Source organism: Gadus macrocephalus, chromosome 4 (genome assembly GCF_031168955.1).
Source record: "Gadus macrocephalus chromosome 4, ASM3116895v1".
Classification (NCBI taxonomy): Eukaryota; Metazoa; Chordata; class Actinopteri; order Gadiformes; family Gadidae; genus Gadus; species Gadus macrocephalus.
In genome coordinates, this window is record NC_082385.1 from 25672343 (window position 1) to 25692825 (window position 20483).

Sequence of the window (20483 nt, forward strand, 5' to 3'; positions counted from 1 at the left end):
TTCTATAACACCATGTCGGGAATAACAGGTTAAGTCGTTTAGGGAATTGTAATCTTTCACTGTTTAATTTATGAATATATCACAAAGCACAAGTTTGATAACTTCTGGCATTTCTTTGAAAGACTGCGTCGTTTTTTACACCTTTTGTGATAAGGATGGATGGATTTTTTTTCCGAAAGACCCCAGTGAGCCAGGGTCCATGGTCTTTGTGGAACCGGAAAAATTCCACTTTCATACTATCAGGAGGCTTTGTAATAGTGTTACGCTTCATTTTCCCATTCTGACGTAAGACGTCAACAAACAATATGATGGCCTTTAAATGTGTGGTTACAAAAGACAGTACTACAGACTACATTGGATAAAGCAACCACAGTAATAAATTAATAATAATATGCAGAATATTATATTTAGAATTATAATTATTATATTGATAAACAGCACCTTCAACTTCCACACAGAATTCCCTTTAAATCTAGAACCTTGATTCACACAAAGTGTGATTGTTGTTTATTATTGTGATGTAAGTTGAAAGCAACCGACCTGGGACTCGTTTCCCGATAACGACGGATCTTCGGTCGTACGATCATTCTCACGATGGATCTTGTGATCCATCGTGAATTTCTTTGTCGTGTTTCTCGAAACTCCTCTTGACATGAACGCGTGTGCACTGCGCTAACGACGTCGTAGGATTGTAACTGTCTACTGACACGGTGCTGAAATGGGCTCCGTAGGAGGGGGAGATGCAGGAATGTCGCAGGAAAATTGTTTTAAAAAGGGTTAAAATGTCTCCCCCTCCCCGTCCGAAAAAAATGACAAGGCTTTGTAAGTCTGATGAAAAAGAAAGCGTCTTTTTTTAAAACCCCCCCCCCCCTCCCCATGTCACTAAACATCCCCGTAAAGGTGACCAATCCCCACCATATCCAAGCCTTTTGCCTGCTCCTTTTGCCTTTAATTTTTTTTTCATTTCTTTCTTTCATTCATTTTTTTTTTCTTTAATTTCTTTAATTCATTATTTTGTTTAATTTTTAATTGTTTGGGTTATTTTAGGCAAGGCAAGGCAACTTTATTTATATAGCACTTTTCATGCACAAGGCAGACTCAAAGTGCTTCACATATAAACATTGTCATACAATAAAATAATAGATAAGTAAAAGAAAAACATATACAAAGAAATGGGTAAAATAGAAAAAGGCATTTTAGTATTAAAATAGAAAATAGAGGCAAAGTTAAAAAGCTTTTTAGAAAGTGCAATGTATTTAAGATTTTAGCAGAAGGCTATAGGAAACATAAAAGTCTTCAGTCTTGTTTTAAAGGTGCTCAGAGTTGGGGCAAGTCTTAAATCCTCTGGGAGTTTATTCCAGCTATTTGTTGCATAGTAACTAAATCCTGCTTTCCCATGTTTTGTGTTTACTCTGGGGATAATTAACAGATTGGTCTCAGAGGATCTTAGTGGTCTAGAAGGCTGATGTAGTGGAAGCATATCAGTTAAATATTTTGGGCCTAAACCATGTAGGGATTTATAGGTTAGCAACATGATTTTAAAATCAATTCTCTGACCTACAGGAAGCCAATGTAACGATTTCAGAATTGGTGTAATATGATCAAATTTTTTGGTCTTTGTTAGAACTCTAGCAGCAGCATTCTGAACAAGCTGAAGCTTCCTCAGAGTTTGTTTTGGGAGACCTGTGAGGAGACCATTGCAGTAATCAAGCTTACTAGTGATAAAGGCATGTACAAGTTTTTGTAAGTCTTCGGTGGACATGGGCCCTCTAAGTCTTGCTACATTTTTAAGGTGATAATATGCAGATTTTGTAACTGATTTGATGTGACTGTCAAAATGTAAATCTGAATCCATGATAACCCCTAGATTTCTGGCTTTGATTGAGGTTTTCAGGGACAGAGAGTGAAGGTGTTGGGTTACTTTAAGCCTTTCCGTTTTAGAACCAAATACAATTATCTCTGTTTTGTCCTCATTTAGTTTAAGGAAATTTCGGCACATCCATTCCTTCACTTGCTCAATGCACTGGCACAGCAGATCTATGGGCCGATAGTCATTTGGTGATAGCGATACATAGATTTGCGTGTCATCAGCATAGCAATGATGGTCAATATTGTTATTTTGCATGATTTGCCCTAGTGGGAGCATGTAGATGTTGAATAAAGAGGGTCCTAAGATCGAACCTTGTGGGACTCCACATGTCACGTTGGTTGATTCTGATACAAAGTCGCCAATGGAAACAAAGTAGTTCCTATTTTGTAGGTAGGACCTGAACCAATTCAAGACAGTGCCTGAAAGCCCCACCCCGTTTTCTAACCTTTCCAGAAGTAATGTATGGTCTACAGTGTCGAATGCAGCACTGAGGTCAAGTAGCATTAGTATTGAGGTTTTGCCAGAGTCTGTGTTAAGACGGATGTCGTTTACAACTTTAATAAGGGCGGTCTCAGTGCTGTGCAGGGGTCGAAATCCTGATTGGATGGTGTCATAGCAACCAGTTGATGCCAGGAAGTGATTTAGATGCTGGAGGACAACTTTCTCAATGATTTTACTTATGAAGGGTAGATTTGATATTGGTCTGTAGTTGTTAATAATAGAGGCATCTAGGCTCCGCTTTTTTAAAAGGGGTTTAATAACTGCAGTTTTCAAAGCTTTTGGGAACTTGCCTGACTGGAGAGAGTTGTTAACTATCTGCAATATGTCTACTGCTAGGCAGTCGAAAACATTCTTAAAGAGGTTGGTAGGTATAGTATCAAGGCAACAGGTGGATGGCTTTAGTTGTGTCACAGTTTCCACAAGATTTTGAGAGTCTATAACATCAAAGCATGCCATCCTTGCCACGTAATTTTTGCCTGAACAGGGTGGTAGTCCAACATTTTTGTTTGACGTGGAGATATTGATGGCGCGTCTGATACCTTCAATTTTATCAATATAAAAAGCTGCAAACTCATTGCATTTCTGCGTGGAATGGAGATCAGGTGGAATTTCTGTTGGGGGTTTGGTCAGTCTGTCAACAGTTGCAAATAGGGTTTTTGCATTATTAGTGTTGGTTTTAATGATATTGGAGAAAAATGTTTCTCTAGCATTTTTTAAGTCTAAATTGTAGGCACGGAGGCTCTCTTTATAGATATCATGGTGAATATGAAGTTTTGTTTTACGCCAGATGCGTTCAACCTTCCTGCATTCTTTTTTCTGTGCTGTTACAGAAGCAGCTTTTCTCCAGGGTGCCTTTTGCTTTCCAGAAATCGTTTTAACCTTATAAGGTGCAATGACATCTATGACTTTCAAAATTTTCAAATTAAAGTTTTCTACAAGATCATCAGCAGAGCATGGGTTTAGAGGTGGTAGCAAGGAGATGGCCTTTTTAAAAAGTACATTAGAATCTTCATTGATATACCGTTTTTTGACAGTGTTTGATTTTGTCTGTATGTCGGGAATAAAATGTATGTTAAAGAAAACACAAAAGTGGTCAGACAAGGAAGGATCAGTCACAGAGAGATCAGAAACATTGAGGCCCTTTGTGATAACCAGGTCTAGAGTGTGCCCCTTACAATGAGTAGCCTCTTTCACATGTTGAGACAGTTCAAATGTGTCCAAAATGGTAAAAAGTTTTTTTGCACACTTGTCATTCAAATCATCAGTATGAAAATTGAAGTCACCAGTTATAACTAGACAGTCAAATTATGTGGAGATGCTAGACAATAATTCTGTGAAGTCATCGAAAAAATTTGCAGAATATGTGGGTGGCCTGTAAATAATTAATAGGAGAACTCTGGGGGAGCATTTCAATACAGCACTAAGGTATTCGAACGATGGAAAATCACCAAATAACATCTGTTTCCCCTGAAATACATTTTTAAATATAGCAGCAACCCCTCCACCTCTTTTTCCAGATCTACATGCATCAAAAAAGTTATAGTCGGGAGGGGCTGTCTCTATCAGAACGGTTGCACTGTTATTTTGTTCCAGCCATGTTTCAGTTAAAAACATAAAATCCAGTTTGGAAGTGGTAATAAAATCATTAACTAAAAATGATTTGTTATTAAGAGACCTCACATTAAGTAGAGCCATCCTGATGGGGCTGTTGATAGGCTTTAAGGTTGTTTTTGGTTTGGAGGCAATAGATATGAGATTTGTGAGGTTAGCAGTGTGTCTAAGTTTCCCTTTGTTTACTCTCTTAGTGGTTACAGCATGAATGCGAAAGTTGCCCTGCTTTGACGTAGGCAACCTTGGGTTCAGCAGATTATGAGAAACTTCCTTTATACTGTGTCTACGGCTGAACCCTTTTTTGTCTCAGTAATACTCAGGACTACTATCAGTACGGGGGCGGGGGTGGGGCGCCATCCTCCTGGGTGTTAGCAGTGTTAGCAGCCTGCGGCCATGACGTGGCGATGCTATCATTGACACAGATGCAAGTTTGATGCCAGCATGTTCCAGTTTCTTAAATTCGGCTGGAAAATCGCAAAGGGAGACATCGGAGCTGGAGTTGTTGTTGTGGCTATGGGAGAGATGAGGCTGGAGGTCATCGTCGATGGGGGAATGCAGAGGAGGGGGGTGGCCGTTCCTCGCCAAGCCAGCATCAGCGATGGGGGAGGGCACAGTGTTGATGGCGTCGGGCGGGCTGTTGTCTCTCTTCAAGGTCTGTGGGCTGTCTGTTATCTGTGTGTCAGATAGTGGCAGAGTAGTTGTGTGGGGGAGGCTGTAGTCTTGCTTCTTCTCAACCTGTGCTCTGATTGTGGCCTGTGCGTCAGACCATGGCAAGATTGTGGCCTGTGCGTAAAGCGAGAAGAGAAGATTGTCCCTCAACAGTTTTGAGCCTAACCTGTTTGGGTGTAGGCCATCTGCTCGGAAAAGATATTTGCGCCCCCAGAATAAGTTGAAATTGTCAATAAAGTCCCTTCCTCTTTCATTGCAGACTCTGGAAAGCCATGTATTCAGTGCAAGTAGACGACTGAATCTGTTTATTCCCCTGTCAACTGTTGGTATGGGTCCACTGATGGAAGACTTGATGTGTATTTTGTCCAGTGTATCCAATAGATCAGTGTAATCCCTCTTCAGAAGTTCTGACTGTTCTCTTTGAATATCATTAAATCCTGCATGCACAATAATCTGTGAGATTTTGGGGTTTTCCAATATGATTTTGGCTAGTTTATGGTTGATATCACTAACCATTCCATATGGGAAGATGCATGTTTTGATCTTCTTACCGGTTATATCCTTGATAGTTGAGTCTCCTATAATCAGAGTGTCTGGTTCATCTGCTTTCTCTGAGATGGGCCCTTGTTGGACGGTGGCAGACACATGCGCAGCCCGCCTCCGTGGCGACTGGTTGTTCCGTCTCTGTCCGCACTGTCCGTCCGGACGCATCTCGGGGCTCAGGGGTGCATGGGTGGCAGGCGCGTTCGTGGACTCTTGAAGTGGCAGGAACCGGTTCTTCAGTGGCAGGGTTGATTTGAGTGACGGGCTAATCCGGCTGATACATGTAACTTTAGCTTTGGGTAGCTTAGCATTTGGTGTTGAGTGAACTTGTTGATTCACTTTGGTATGTTGCTTTGGCTTAGCGCCGACTCTGTGCCAGTGAGACGCAGCTGGAACTGTCTCTCTCTTGTCCAGCTTCGGGAAGGATACAGTGTAGCTTTGATCATCTTGCTGTATCTGAGTGAGCTCAGCAAACTCACCCATCGGCACTGTATCCTGTGATAGTCCTTTGCATTTTTCTACTGCTGCTAGTCTCGTTTCAATTAAAGCCAATGTCTGTTTCAGTTTGGCGCAGTCTGTGCATTTCCCAGTCTCCGTGCCTGAGATATCCGAATACAGAGGCATGTTGGCGATAGGAAGGTCCAAGGCTTTTTCTGCGGTCTGATCCGGGAGTAAAAACTGCCAAAATGTATTGTTGAATCGAGCGATTGAGGACGACGGAAACAAACTATATATTGTTAGGTAAATAAAATAAGATAAAGTAGATCTGAACGATGAATTAAGTAGTTTTTTCCAATGCCTATCGGAGCTTCGGGAAACATGACCTCTCTCTCTGCTCTCTGCTCTCTCTCTCTAGGCTATGTTTTATGAGTAGCCTATGTCACAGTCTGCACAAATCCCCCCACTTTCTCTCACACATTTTGAGTGCCCTGCCTGCGCAAACATTTTCTGGACCGTCCCGTTTTATTTTGGCCATTTTAACATCTTTATTAATAAATTAATTAAGAATTTTATTAATCACCAAACTAAGAACTTAAAGGCGCAATGCGTTTGAATAAAACGCATCCAATACACGGAATGTCCGATGGTGACGCCACTGAGGCTATAGTAGGCTAACGATGCTCTTAGCGTCCTACGAGTACCTACGAGTACCCCTGGAGTACTCGTTAGTTACGAGCGTTTTCACGACGTTCGTTACCAACGATGCTTTCGGGAAACGCGGTGAAAGTTCTACGATGCCCTTACGACGCACTTCACGATCCACTTAGGCTAACGACGCTTTCGGGAAACGAGGCCCCCCATGATGACTAAATTGTAAGACAAATTGTCACATTTATTTGTTGTTTTTTCCCCAGTACCAGATGGTTCTGTGACGTCACCAGGGTGGATTATCTTTTTTATGGAAATTGGGAGGGTGTTGCCCAAATATGAGACGCCCTGTGTGTGCCAAATCTGTTCTGCTGTTGATAAGTGTTATTTTCTCAAAAAGTGAACCTGTTGCACTAAGGGGCCTGACTTCCACTCAAAGAGTGTACAACTCTGTGAGTGCCTCGGCTTTCAGGTGACTAGGCTGCAGAGCAATGGCCGATGTCATGTTCAGCATGTTCATAAATGTCTAATCGGGATTACAACTCTCAAACTAAGGATCACCAGTACAAGGCATTATCCCATTGAGCCACTGACAAACCTGAAATGTAGCCTCATTCACATGTAGAAAATGTCTATTGATAAGCAGACAACATCCAGAAAACTCCAAGCAAACATTTCTCAAATGAATTAAGGGCTTTCTTAAAAGCAAATACCTGAAAAATCTTTGAAATTCTGGGGAAATTAAACATTTGTTGTAAAGAAGACTAAGGGAAGAAATATTAATATGACAGAGTTCATTATGAAGGAAAAATGGTTAACGAAGAAGTTCCCCTTAATGCCGGCATACTGTGTATTGGCAGTCAGATTCTTGGAAACTGATGAGCCGGAATGTTGATCCCTAATGAATTTCAGTTGCTGTTCAATGTTGTGTTTCTTAAATGAGTGGCAATGACAGAATGTCATGTTCAGCTTGTTCATAATTCTCTAATCGGGATTCGAACACTCAGCCTAAGGATCACCAGTACAAGGCATTATCCAATTCAGCCACTGACATTCCTGAACTGCAAGAAGCCTCATTCACATCGTGAAAATGTCGATTGATAAGCACACAGCATCAAGAAAACTCCAAGCACACATTTCACAAGAGCATTAAGGGTTTTCTTAAACGAGTACAGATCTGAAAATGTGCACTTTTAATGGTATCCACCTTCTGATAGCTGTATGATAGTTATACAATAACAAAATGGTCATATAGGGAAAATGGGTTGAGACTGTGGACGTTTTGCTTTTCTATGAAATTGTGGGAAAACTAAACATTTTTAGAGCAGATGACCAGGGTGAAAAATATGCATCTGATTTTAGAGATTAATATGATGAAAGAATTTTGAGTCCAGGTCAATCTCTTAAGGAGAAACAAGGCTAGTTCATGTTTTTTTTAAATAGCGCCACCTTTGGGTGCAGTAACACAATTTAGGTTTATTAGTAGTGGGGGGTATTGCACCTCCAGACTGCAGAACAGTTTCATCCCCAGGGCCATCACAGAACTTAATAATCACACTACACTCCTACCCTCCACCCAGCACAACTGCACTTTTGTTAGTGGTTGCACAAACAAATTTCGTTGTGTATCCAATGCACAATGACAAATAAAGTCTATTCTATTCTATTCTATTGGTATCCACCTAATAATAGTTAACAAAATGGTCATATAAGACAAATGGGCTAACTGCTCCAACTTTATTGGCCAATATTTCTCAAATGGAACTAAGTAAAACAAATTATGTTCTGTGATTTTTGTGAGGCTTGGTCTAAAGATTGTATACAATCCAATTTTTGGTGAATTTTTGATTATTTTTGTAGCCTGTGAATCTTTTTATCATGTTTAGCTTTAATAAGAAATTGTGGTAAAATAATACATTGTTAGGGTTTTATAAATGCGTCTGATTCTAGAGATTAATATTCTGAAAGAATTTTGAGTCCAGGTCAATCTGGTGAGGAGAAATAAGCCTAATTCATGATTTTTTACAATAGCACCACCTTTGGGTGCAGTTGACTTGTGGTATAGGCTGCAGTATGACTTTTACAGATAGGGGCCAAGCGCTCTGACCCCTAATAACGCCTGAAAATCATAAGTTACTGCTAATGCTCTATGTTATAGATGCAGCTATTCTCACCTGCTTGTTCATGAGGATGTAAATGAGCGGGTTGATGACGGTGCTGCTCTTGGCCAAGATGGAGGGCACCACGCTGGCCACCGGCGTGATGATCCCCGGCCGCCCGAAGGTGGCCATCATGGCCACCACGCCGTACGGCATCCAGCACAGCAGGTAGCACACCACTGTGGTGAGCACCATGAACAGGATGCGGAACTCCCTCCGCCGCACCGCCGACCGCTGGATCCGACCCACCTGCAGCGGGGGGCAGTTAGAGAGAGTCAAAACGGTCGAGGTTATTTTTAGGTTCGGGGTCTTTTGGTGTGAGAGGCAGTGTTGTGCCTGAACGCGTTCATTGAACAATAGAACAATAATAATAATAATCAACAATTGAACTCGTTCCTATTTTGGGCGAACGTGAACTGAAACGTACTGTATTACTGCCTGATGAACGTTACTGTGAACTTGTTCATTCTGGTGTCTGTGAACGGCACACTCACTCGGTTTAACTTCGTTCAATATGGGGATTATTTGTTTATCAACACGGCGGATGCAAGCGCAGAATGATCGCCAAAATAATGTTTTTGACCAGTTGCCATGGTTATTTCCGTGTGGTTAATTTGCAGTTGCGGTGTTGTCAGCTTACTGTTACATTAAACTGTAATTAGAAAACGCGGTTATATGCTAGGCCCTATAGTATATGTGGTATAAAGGCTGGGACGAATTTCAAATTATAAATATGTACACTTTATGTTGAAAGTATAAACCGTTGCGATTCCCATTGAAACGAATGGCGCAGTGATTATTCTTCAAAACGAGAGCTGGTAAATTGTGAAAAATGAATTAAACTGTTATCAGACAAAGCGGTTATATGCTATAGACCCTAGTATCTGTGGTATAAAGGCTGGGACGAATTACGAATTATAAATATGTACAATCCATAACGTTAGCTCTCTGGCTCGATCAGTGGACTAGAATACCTCCTAGAATCATTGCTTGTTGGCAACGGAAAGGGGGGCTGTTTACGTTTGGTTGTAGTCTTTTCACTTGGTTCGCCGTCTCAACAGTAGGGCTAGAACCGAGCGAAAAGACTACAACCAAACGTGAACACCCCCCTCTTCCGTTTCCGGCCAACAAGCAATGAGTCTTCCAACAGAAATCAATGAGATTTACAAAATGTGCTAAAAGTGCAATAAAACACGAAATACACTGTATTTCGCTACGATACTTGATTCAACCACTCTATTTCCTCCTAGACAAACCAGAAAGGGGGCTCAATGTTCAAAATAACGGAAAAAAATAATGGCTCACAGCAACATATTGAAAAAAAGAACTATGAACTTATCATTTTTGGAACTGTGAACTGAACTTTGAACTAGTTCACGTAGAAAGTGAACATTCCCAACACTGGTTGTAGGCGCTATGGTTCTTTGCAGTCAATAGGTGGCCATCTTGGTTCTAAAGGTGCTAGCCATCATGGTTCTAAACACTAATATTCAGATATTAAAATGGCTCACACTGACACCCATTTCATTCACAGTAGATAGACAGACACTACCAGAAATACAGTACGTATGTTTGCTTTTTTTCTCCCCTTGATACATTTTATGTTTAAAATGTTAAATTACTTTCAATGCCACAATTTCTATTGATTAAGAAAATGCAAAACGTAGTTGAAGGTAGGAAGTTATAGGACAAAAGCTGTGGTTCTTTGTAGTCAATGGGCGGCCATCTTGGTTCTCTAAGCAGCAGCCATCTTGGTTCTAAAGGCTGGCTGGGTGTGAAAATTGAATGTTCAACTTTCGATACATAGATGGTGCATTGGGCTTTGGATTATTCGTTAACGTTAAAAACATTAAAAAAAAAATACAAGTAAACATAATAGCTGCGTTTTTGGATAAAACACCCTGAATTTTACAGCGCTTTCTTTTCCAGAGCAATGCTCTTGATACTGATGAAGAGGACACAAGCAGGACTACATTTGGTCAGGTAACACAGTCTGCTGACATTTGCACTGAGGTTCATTTTCCATTACAAATGTCTGTGCCATCTGTAAAAAGACAGAAACAAGCTGTGGGCATGAAAATGGTCTATAATCCATTTATCCTTCAATATCAAAATTGGTCAATGGACATTGTTGATGAGTCCACATATCCAAGGCGTTCTTGCACCATTCTAGAGATACATGGATTCGCACTGCAGAGTGTGAGTTCAGGGGTAGATGTTTGTTTAAGTCAGTAGTTCTCAACCTTTTTTGAGCAAACGCACCCCTGACCTTACCCTGATCCTCTGGCGTCCCCCCAATAAAAAAATAAAAATAAACTAACAACCACACTCACGTTATATTGCTTAAAGTTGTCAGTGCATCGTTTTTCATTGATTTTGCGTTCGTCACTAATAGCAATGAATGCCCTCTGAGTCGGTTTTGGTGCAAAAAATATAAATTAATATTCATGACATGCAATTAAACTTCCAGAGCGACAGGGGCGAGAGAGAGATTCAGATTCAGATTCAGATTCAGAAAACTTTATTGTCTGTCGTAACAGAAAATCATCTTTGACGTGGCTCGACATACAAACATGAAAATGTACTGATAGGCATTCATACAACAACATTGATCTCTGAGAGCACATACAGTGTGTATAGATCTTAAAACAAGTATAAATATTAAAAACTGTAAAAAAAAAACAACTAAATAAAAGCTGTGGATATGTGTAAAGTGTAAAGTGACAGTGCGTCAGAGTTCCTTTGTCCATAGTTCATTGTTTATTTAAGCTGTTTATGGCAATGGGTATGAATGAGTTTTTGTGTATGTTTTTCTTAGATAGGGGTACTCTATACCGGCGGCCTGATGGCAGAAGTTGGAAGGACTTGTGCAGGGGGTGGGTGGGATCCTGTGTAATGAGGTGGGCTTTCCTTTTAACTGCCTGGCTGTGGAGTACTGATAATTGAATTTGAGTTTTGCCAGTTATTTTGCTTCCTTGATTGACGATCCGGGAAAGCATTGATTTGTTTTTGACAGAGGTGAGGGTGAACCAGGATGTGATGTTGAACGTGAGTACAGATTCTATGAGTGATTTATAGACAGCTGTTAAAATGTCCTGTTTGACATCAAAGCTCCTGAGTTTCCTCAGCAGGAACAGGCGTTGCTGTGCCTTTTTGTACACAGAGTCTGTGTGCTGGGAGAAGGACAGGTGGGTGTCCATATCTGTGCCCAGGTATCTAAAGGCCTCTACCTGCTCCACTGTCTGCCCATTCAGCCTCAGAGGTTCAAAGAGAGGTTGGGGGGAAGATGTTTGCCTCCCCCCACAACACAGCTCCTTGGTCTTGGAGATGTTGAGCTCCAAAGAGCTCTCTTTGATCCACTGCATCAGGGCGTTGACCTGCTGATAGTAGGCAGCCAGAGAGGAGAGATCCTTGATGTCAGCCACCAGAGCCATGTCATCTGCATACTTAAAAAGGGGAATGTCACTGTTGTTTGTTATGTTGTTTGTGTAGATGGAAAATAAGATTGGTGATAAAACACAACCCTGGGGGACACCGGTGTTTAAAATCATGTTCTTGGATTTAAAGCCATTTACCACCACGTGCTGGGACCGGTCCTGCAGGAAGTCTTTTATCCACAGGATGAGTGATGGGTGGACTTGTATATCCAGAAGGCGGTTGCAGAGGGTGGCCGGGTTGACTGTGTTAAAAGCGGAAGAAAAGTCCATGAATAAAATCCGTGTGTGGGAGTGTGGGGAGTCCAGCTGTCTGCAAACGGTGTCCAGGAGAGTCAAACAGGCATCCTCCACCCCCTGCTTTGCCTTATAGGCAAACTGAAGTGGGTCAAGCTTGTCCACCACCATAGAAGTGAGGTGATCACACACCACCCTCTCCATACACTTAGAATAGATGTGAGGGCCACCGGTCTGAAGTCTTTCATCTCCCTGGCGTTGGCTCTCTTCGGCACTGGTATAAGCGTGGACTCCTTCCACATCCGTGGGACACAGCTGGAGTCCAGGAGATGCTGGAATAGTCGAGTGATTACATCACCCAGCTGAGCTGAGCATTCCCTCAGCACCTTGCCCCTGAGCCTGTCCGTGCCAGAGGCTTTTTGAGGGTTGATGCGGCCCAGCATGGATGTGACCTTCCCTTTATCCACTGTGAGTGATGAATTGCTGGTGAGGGTCCAGTCATTCTGGGGGTGTGGCATGTTGAACCTGCTGTAGTATGTGTTGAGCTGCTCTGCAAAGGTGGCAGGGTCAGAGCATTGGATGAGGGCCGGTTTCTGGGCTCTGCCCATCATGGTGTTTAGTCCCTGCCATGCCTCCCTTGCATTGCCAGTGGTGAATTTTTCCTCCACTTTGTTCTTATAGTGGAGTTTGGCCAGCCTGGTCTTCCTTCTCAATTCACTGTTGCACTCTTTCACTCTGTTTTTGTCTCCCTGTAGGAATGCCACCTTTTTGTTGTTAAGACACTGTTTCAGGTCCTTGGTAACCCAAGGCTTGTTGTTCGGGTACATCTTGACCTGCTTTGTTGGAATAACAGTGTCCACACAGAAGGACAAATAGGAGGTGATAGAGTCTGTCAGCAGATTAAGGTCTCCCTCACAGCTTTGGAAAAATATTTCCCAGTCTGTGATCTCCATGCAGCCCCTTAATGCATCAACAGAGTCATTGTTCCAGACTTGAACAGTTTTTGTTTGTATGTCTTCTGTTTTTAGTTTTTGTCTGTATTTTGGAAGCAGCAGAATGACATTGTGGTCGGAGCGACCGAGTGGTGGGCGGGGCTTTGCGACATAAGCTCCCGGTATGTTACCGAAGCACAGATCCAGCGTTCTGTCAAGTCTGGTAGGTGTGGTGACATACTGCTCCAAGTTTGGAAGCAGTGTGGTGACATCGCATCTGTTAAAATCCCCTAGCAGGAGGACAGGCTGATCGCTGCTCTGATTGACAGCTCTGTTGTAGCAGTCAGCAATGCGCTCCGCTGCACATGTGAAATCAGGTCCAGGGACATACACTAGGATGGCTGTAATTTGTGTTAATTCACGGGGAAGGTAGTGAGGCCTGAACGACACGGTCATGATGTGACTCCCGGTCACTCCCGCGACTCCCGGCCGCCACATCTCCCTCGGCACCCTGCGGCCCAGGCACCGTGACCTTTGGCACCGCGACCACTCCTGCGTCTCCCGCGACTCCCGCCATGCCCCGTGAACAAATTAATGAATGGCCCGGGCACCGCGACCTGGGCAACGCGGACTCCACGAAAACAGATCGCAAAGGCCTATATATTTTGTATTTGAAATGCAACGGTCTTTTCGTGGAGACTACGCTCAGAGCTGGTGGAAGGAGGAAAACGGGCTATGAAACAAAATTATATATTTTATCCTTGCTACCGGCCATGTTTGAGTGTGTGTGTGTGTGTGTGTGTGTGTGTGTGTGTGTGTGTGTGTGTGTGTGTGTGTGTGTGTGAGTGTGAGTGTGTGTGTGTGAGTGTCCCAAACGTGGAATGGGTATACCCTGCTACCAGGCTGACACACCTCCTCAGCATGCTCAACAATGATGATGCCACTGTCAGAGAGCTTGTCAGAGCTTCCCTCATGCTAGACCTCAGGAAGAGGAAGGTCCCTCTGGCCAAAGCAGGCCAGGACAGCTTCTTAGGCTTTGGGAGGAAAAGCAGCGGGAAACTGGACACACAAGCTGCAGGCTTTGGAGTTCGGTCGGACTGGCCGGACCTAAATGATCTGTGCAACAGAATGAAAGTCAAACTGGAATGGACGCAACACAACTCACACACAGCACCACAGGCATCTGATGCAGTTGTCACCGACACATCTGTAACCGCGGAGGCAACTGTATTTCACAATGAGGCGTAACACATACTACAGAACACAACAGCAAGGAGATTTCTCCTTAACATAAAACAAACAGAGACCAAACAACACTGGACTGGACTTAGAATGCAGGGAAAGCTAGCATGCCTAGACTTTGCCGACCACTCTGCTTCCCACTCCATGTACAAAAATGATGCTGTTGGGGAGGACATCCTCTGTTTCACTGCCAAAGCTAGGCTGCAGGTGCTACCTACCAAATACATCTGGCATTATGGTAACCTGCGCACCACCATCCACACTGTATAATGCACTCTGGCCATCAACTTGAATCAGTTGCCCATGTTATGAATGGCTTTTATATTTACAAAGGACTGTATATTGCACGCCATGACCGACTTGTCGATCTGATTTCCAGCAATGTTAAAGAAGTATTTCTAGAAAATGTGACCATGTACAAACATTCACGCATCATGCCAGAATGGTTTAACAGCTCTATTGATGTGATGCGTAACATCCCAAATGCCCCTGATGTTGTGTTTTTAAACAGAGACAGAAAGGAAGTGCTCTTACTTGGGATAGGCTGTGTATTTGATCTGTACATGGAAATTGATTTCAATGATAAAATCGTTAAATACCAGCCCATTCTGGAAATACTAAGGGACTTAGGCTACCAATGCAAGCTAATAGTGTTTCTTTTTGGAAGCTTGGGGCATGTCCACAACCGGGTTTTCAGTGGGTTAAGGCTCGCTGGGCTCCCCAGCAGAAAATCGAAACACTTAGCAAAGTTCTGCCCTATATCAGCAGTGATAGGCAGTATGTCAGTGTGGCGCAGGAGATGTTTTTTGTACCCTTGAACAAAGACCTATCTTATCTCTGAAATATTTGAATCCTGTCTGTAATTTGATTGGAATTAAATGTGTGTGTGTGTGTGTGTGTGTGTGTGTGTGTGTGTGTGTGTGTGTGTGTATTTAAGTGAGTGAGTGTATTTGTGTGTGTGTGTGTGTGTGTGTGTGTGTGTGTGCTCCCCTGACTATTGGAAAAATCCCTAGAGGAATCTCCTACCGGAAATGTAATTTCACACGCAATTAACACACACACACACACACACGCAATACACACACACAAGCAATACACACATAAACACCCTCTCCACCCTCTCTACGACCACATCAACCCCCCCCCCCCCCCCCCCCCTGCCTCCACATCCGTCAACGTACCTGCTTGACGACGTAGAGGAGCCGGGCGTAGCAGTACACCATCAGCAGCACGGGCACGGCCAGGCAGAAGAGGAAGAGGCACACGATGTAGGAGTGGGAGCAGGGGCTGTGCTCGGTCCAGGTGACGGAGCAGCTCGTGCCGGCACCCTCCAGGCCGTAGCTGCTCCAGCCAAGCAGGGGGGGCACGGTCCACAGCAGGGAGTAGAGCCAGGCGCCCGCCACGGCCGCCAGGGGCTTGCGGAAGTCGGGCGCCCGCTTGTTGCACACGGTGAGCGTGCTGTAGCGGTCGTAGGAGAGCAGTGCCAGCGACACCAGCGACACGATGCCTGTAGGGGGGGGTAAGACACAGGGAGAAAGAGAGAGAGAGAGAGACACACAGGGAGAGAGAGGGAAAGAGAGAGAGAGAGAGACAAAGACACGGAGAGAGACAAAGACGATATTTTGAATTTAATGATTTATAAATTGACTTCTTGTATGTAACTGTAATTGTATAAATGTTGTGTTGTAAATATTTCGAGCTCATGCCAATAAAGCTTTTTTTAAGTTGATTATGAGAGAGACAGAGACACAGAGAGAGAGGGAGCGAGAGACGGAGAGACAAAGACAGACGAAGAGACAAGAGACACCGACAGAGAGAGACACAGAAAGTGAGAGAGGAAGAGACACAGACAGAGGCAGAGACACACAGAGACAAAGAGGGATATGGAGACAGAGAAACAGACAGAGAGAGAGAGAGAGGGAAAGACAGAGAGGGAGAGAGAAGGGGGAGGGAGAGAGTGGTGTATCCTTTTGACCCCTCTACAAGTGGATTGCCTGAAAGATGAGGGTTTGGGTCCTGAGCGTTGAGCTGTCAGGGTTTCTTGTATTGTTAATGTTATGGATGTATGGGTTTGATGGACCAATAATCACATTGTTTTCCACTTAAATATCTAATTTGATACTTAAACAACTCAAATAAAAAACTAACGCAGTCAAAGATGAAGAACTGTGAAAGTAACAAACGCAGAAACCAAACGACACAATGAATGAATCGTAAATTAAAGAACCGCCCTCTGGTTTCCACTTTCTAGAAGAGGATAGCTAAGGGAATTGTGTGTGTGTGTGTGTGTGACAGCGCCTTAATCGCTGCAAACGCATGACAGGTCCCAACGCCCGTTGTGCAACCTTGCTTCTCAGTTTGCCACAATTTTAATGTTTAAAAGGTTTTCCTTTTCCCTGCAAGAAGACATTGCCGTCTAATCTGTGTCATCACAAGCGGGCTGTCGAGCCATAGAAGAATAGCGATTGTATTGTGTTGCTAAAATACATATTTTCTTAGTGGGAGAGTCAGTGAGTGTGAGTGAGCTTGAGTGAGTGTACCGGTACGTATGTCTCTACTTCAGGTTGGCAAAATGGGGCCCTTTTTGCAAAGGGTAGCAAAACTTTTTCCTACAACCTTCAAAGGGCTGGCCTAATCCTCCTCTCCCACAGACCATGTCCAGACGAGAGGAGAAATAAGTCAGATAAGGAGTAAACCACTCAAGATGCAAGAGATTATCATTCCCATGCAGCGCTCGAATCCAACCCAGCAACATTGTATGCTTACTCATTTACGTTATGGCGTTATTCTAATGTACTCTCGGAAATAGAGGCGACAACTTTGTGCGAATGCACATCGTAGCAAGATAATAACCCTGAAATCCCGCCCTTAATTTGTTGCACTAATGAAGCAAAGGTGGCGTTTTATAATGAGCTCTGCACACGCAGCACAGAGAAGTCTCAGGGAACCACAGGCAAATTTGTATGATTCTGCGGAGGCCGTTCCCCGAAAAGGACGATCAGCGGACATGATGTGCATTAGCATGCGCTCCTGTGTCTTGGGAGTGGGAATAAATTACAGATTAGTTGGCACTCTGAGATAATTAGCCTGAACGCCATGTTTCCTGCTCTCTGTCCAAAACGTGACTCCATGCGGGGAGAGAATCTCGTTGGACACCGCGGCACAGAGGGGAATGTTGCTCGCCTTAATTGGCGAATGATTTGCCGCTCCAAGAGAGGGTTTCATTCGTTACGGGGTATTCTAAAAACAAGGGTTATTTTTTCACTGAAAACATACAGTATATTATGAAACAGATTGATATTAGCATATATTGTGAAAAAAGTATCCACAATAAGAGGTTGTTGGGGCAAAATATTTGGCTGAACAAAACACAGACCCTTAGAAGACTAGTTTTGATAAAATTTGTACAATTAAAAAAAATGAAAATGTACAATTATCATATCTCTCTATCTATCCACAACCATACATGTTGTAAAACTAGGTTTTTGAATTGCAGAAATTAAGACCATTTTAAGATCCTTCTACAAGCAGATCATCTCAATGATGAGGGTTGGGGCCGGATGTGTGTTGAGCTTTCAGGATTACATCTATTGTTAATGTTATTTATATATGGGTTTTTGGTCCAATAATCACATTGTGTACCACAATAATGTAAGGTGAAAATAACTCCCATGAGAAACTAAACCACAGTCAAAGATGAAGAGCTGTAAAGGTATAGAACTGAAGAATATCAAACGACACAAAGATTAGGCATGATGAATCGTAGAATAAAGACACAAAGATAGATATACGGATCTTTCTGTTTTTGAATCAGTGAATGCGTTTACCGAAGACTGTTTTAAGTAATAATAAAAATTAGCAAAAAATCTGCAAGTTCCGCAACCAAGAACCTGATATTGATCTCACTACGACACATGCGTCGTGATTAAAGGTAAAGATTTGTTCTACAAAGAGAAACACGTGACAGGATTAAACCGATTTCACGAGGAGCGGCTATATCACAGCCTTGGGACTCCCTCCCCATCTTGCAAGTTCACGTCCAGCCTTTCTCCACAGATCAGTCTGTATTTTTTTAAATCAGCCCAAATGACAAAAAACATCAGACCAATCAGCGCCCAGGGGAAGGAGTTTTGTTCACGATGAGCAAGAGCAGCGCAGTCTACTATATAATACCAGACCCGTCACAAGTTACTCAAAAGTTGGTCAGTGCGCATGTGCCAAGCAGCCTGCAGCTCACACACACACACACAGCACGCACAAACGCACACGTACACCGCACGCACGCATGCACATACACACATACACATCGCATACACACACACACACAAACACACACACAAACGCGCACAAACACGTGCGCGGTGACGCAGACGTTTCAAGACAAAGGCAGCACAGGACACCGCAAACACACACACACCGTACACACATGTACACAAGCATGCACACACACATGCATGCCAAGAAACACTGCTGCACACACGCGCGTGCGGACGCAGACGTTGAAAGACAACGGCAAGATCGATCCCGCATCCCGCAATGTCTTGCGATATTGATATCAGTGGCGGTAGGCCTAGGTCAATACATAGTTTTCAGTTTTTGACCCCTGGAGGGCAAAAAGCCGGTTCCAAGATGGTGGCTAACACTGGAAACGCTGGAGAACAACAACGCAAGCCTGTCAATTTCCAAACGGTTTCAAGCCACGAATATTTAGATCATCTCTCCAAAGGAGAAAAGGCAAGATATATGTTTAAACTGCAAGTTTTGGGCACTTGCGACCCATACACGGCAGGTGGGCGTTCCAACAAGGGCGTGACGTCACGTGAAAACGATGTATAAAATAGTTTTCACGTGACGTCACGCCCTTGTTGGAACGCCCACCTGGAGAGCAAAAGACACTATTTCAACTGCCTGTCCGCTGCCCGCCAGGTAAATTTTTTTTACTAGCTTTGGCTTAACTTTTGCCAAAATGCCAGATAGTTGTTGTGCAATTGGCTGCACAACTCGACGAGGAGACAAGCCTGGGTTGTGCTTTTACAGAATCCCCTCTGAAAAAATAAAACCCAGAGAGGAGGAGGTTGTGGATATGTGCCTTGAGACGTGCCTCCGTCCCTGGGGAGAACAATCAATGGCAACCGTCAAAGTACACACGTCTTTGTAGCGAACATTTCATCAAAGGTATGGTTAAGCTCGTTAGTCAACACAGTATTTTAATTATTGTACTGTCAGTCATTATGTATTTAGATATTCGTTCTGACATGGTTCGCTTAAGTGGACCTATGCACCCAACTCCAGCGGCCTTAGTAATCATTTTCAGTCTGAAAAGACAGTCAGATGTAGGAAGGGGGGAGGGTTTTATCAGTTTGCATGCAGTGTACATTTTCCAAAAATTCTGATGATATTATTTGTTTAAGTCATTTTATTTCATGAATAAATTAATATGATAACGTTAGTTATATGAATGAAGTCTGTAACAAACAGGTGAATATTTCACGGAGGGGCGGCGACAAATTCGCTCGAGTTGAAATATTTCAACTTTGACACGAATTTCGCGTGATGACATCCAATCAGCGTTCAACAGCGTGGCCACTGAGTGACATGTGTAACGTAACAGCCAATCAGCGTTCAACCGTCAAACTCAGTGCAGTGCAGTCTAGTGAACTGCAGCATGGAGGAGAAAGTGATTGTTGCCGTTTGCTACTCTCGGAGCTCTATATATAATAGTAGATAATATAATATAATTGTATATATAATATCAAGGCCAAAAGCTCAGTGCGCCTCTGGATGGCTGTAGCGCTGGGAGCTCTCATAGGGATTGGGCTTCTCGGGGTTTGTTTACCAGCGTTGCTATGGGTTCCGGTCTTGTGTGTTCCAACGGTTTATTAGGATGGCCTATCTAATAAATGATGTCTTCCTGCGCGCCTTTCGCATGATTTTAGACTCGACGATTTCGGTTGAGCATGTCGGGATTTTTTCAGTCGCAATTTGTTTGCACATTTTTAAAAGTGGTGGGGACAAAATTCGTATTTTAAATAGTGGGGGTGGACATGTCCCCCCGTAATCGACGCCTATGCATGCACACATTCGCACACACAGTGAAAATAGAGCAATGGAAGATTTAAGCAAGAATGTTTTTGCCCTTTATGTCTATGTCACCTTTTGGCTGCTTTCAGACACATGTGTAAGTACTGATATTCTC

The 20483-nt window shown here is 43.2% G+C and overlaps 2 protein-coding genes and 1 long non-coding RNA gene across 5 annotated transcripts in view; 2 read left to right on the top strand and 1 right to left on the bottom strand.

Moving 5' to 3' along the window:
* LOC132456413 (beta-galactoside alpha-2,6-sialyltransferase 2-like) overlaps positions 1–789 on the top strand; it is a 77645-nt gene extending 76856 nt beyond the window's left edge. For all 3 annotated transcript variants that reach the window (XM_060050764.1, XM_060050766.1, XM_060050765.1), the window contains one exon: positions 1–789. This exon is cut by the window's left edge and continues 628 nt beyond it. The gene's annotated coding sequence lies outside the window, so the exon portion shown is untranslated.
* Positions 1–20483, bottom strand: part of tmtops2a (teleost multiple tissue opsin 2a) — a 68215-nt gene that overhangs the window by 10527 nt on the left and 37205 nt on the right. Inside the window, exons 2-3 of the mRNA XM_060050768.1 lie at positions 15469–15794; positions 8458–8691 (exon numbers count right to left, since the gene is read on the bottom strand). Of these exons, the coding sequence (XP_059906751.1) occupies positions 8458–8691; positions 15469–15794 (560 nt within the window). The remainder of the gene's footprint in view (positions 1–8457; positions 8692–15468; positions 15795–20483) is intronic.
* LOC132456422 (uncharacterized) lies at positions 8834–10229 on the top strand. The gene is made up of 2 exons (XR_009525472.1): positions 8834–9045; positions 9604–10229. It is a non-coding gene; the product is annotated as an uncharacterized LOC132456422 (long non-coding RNA).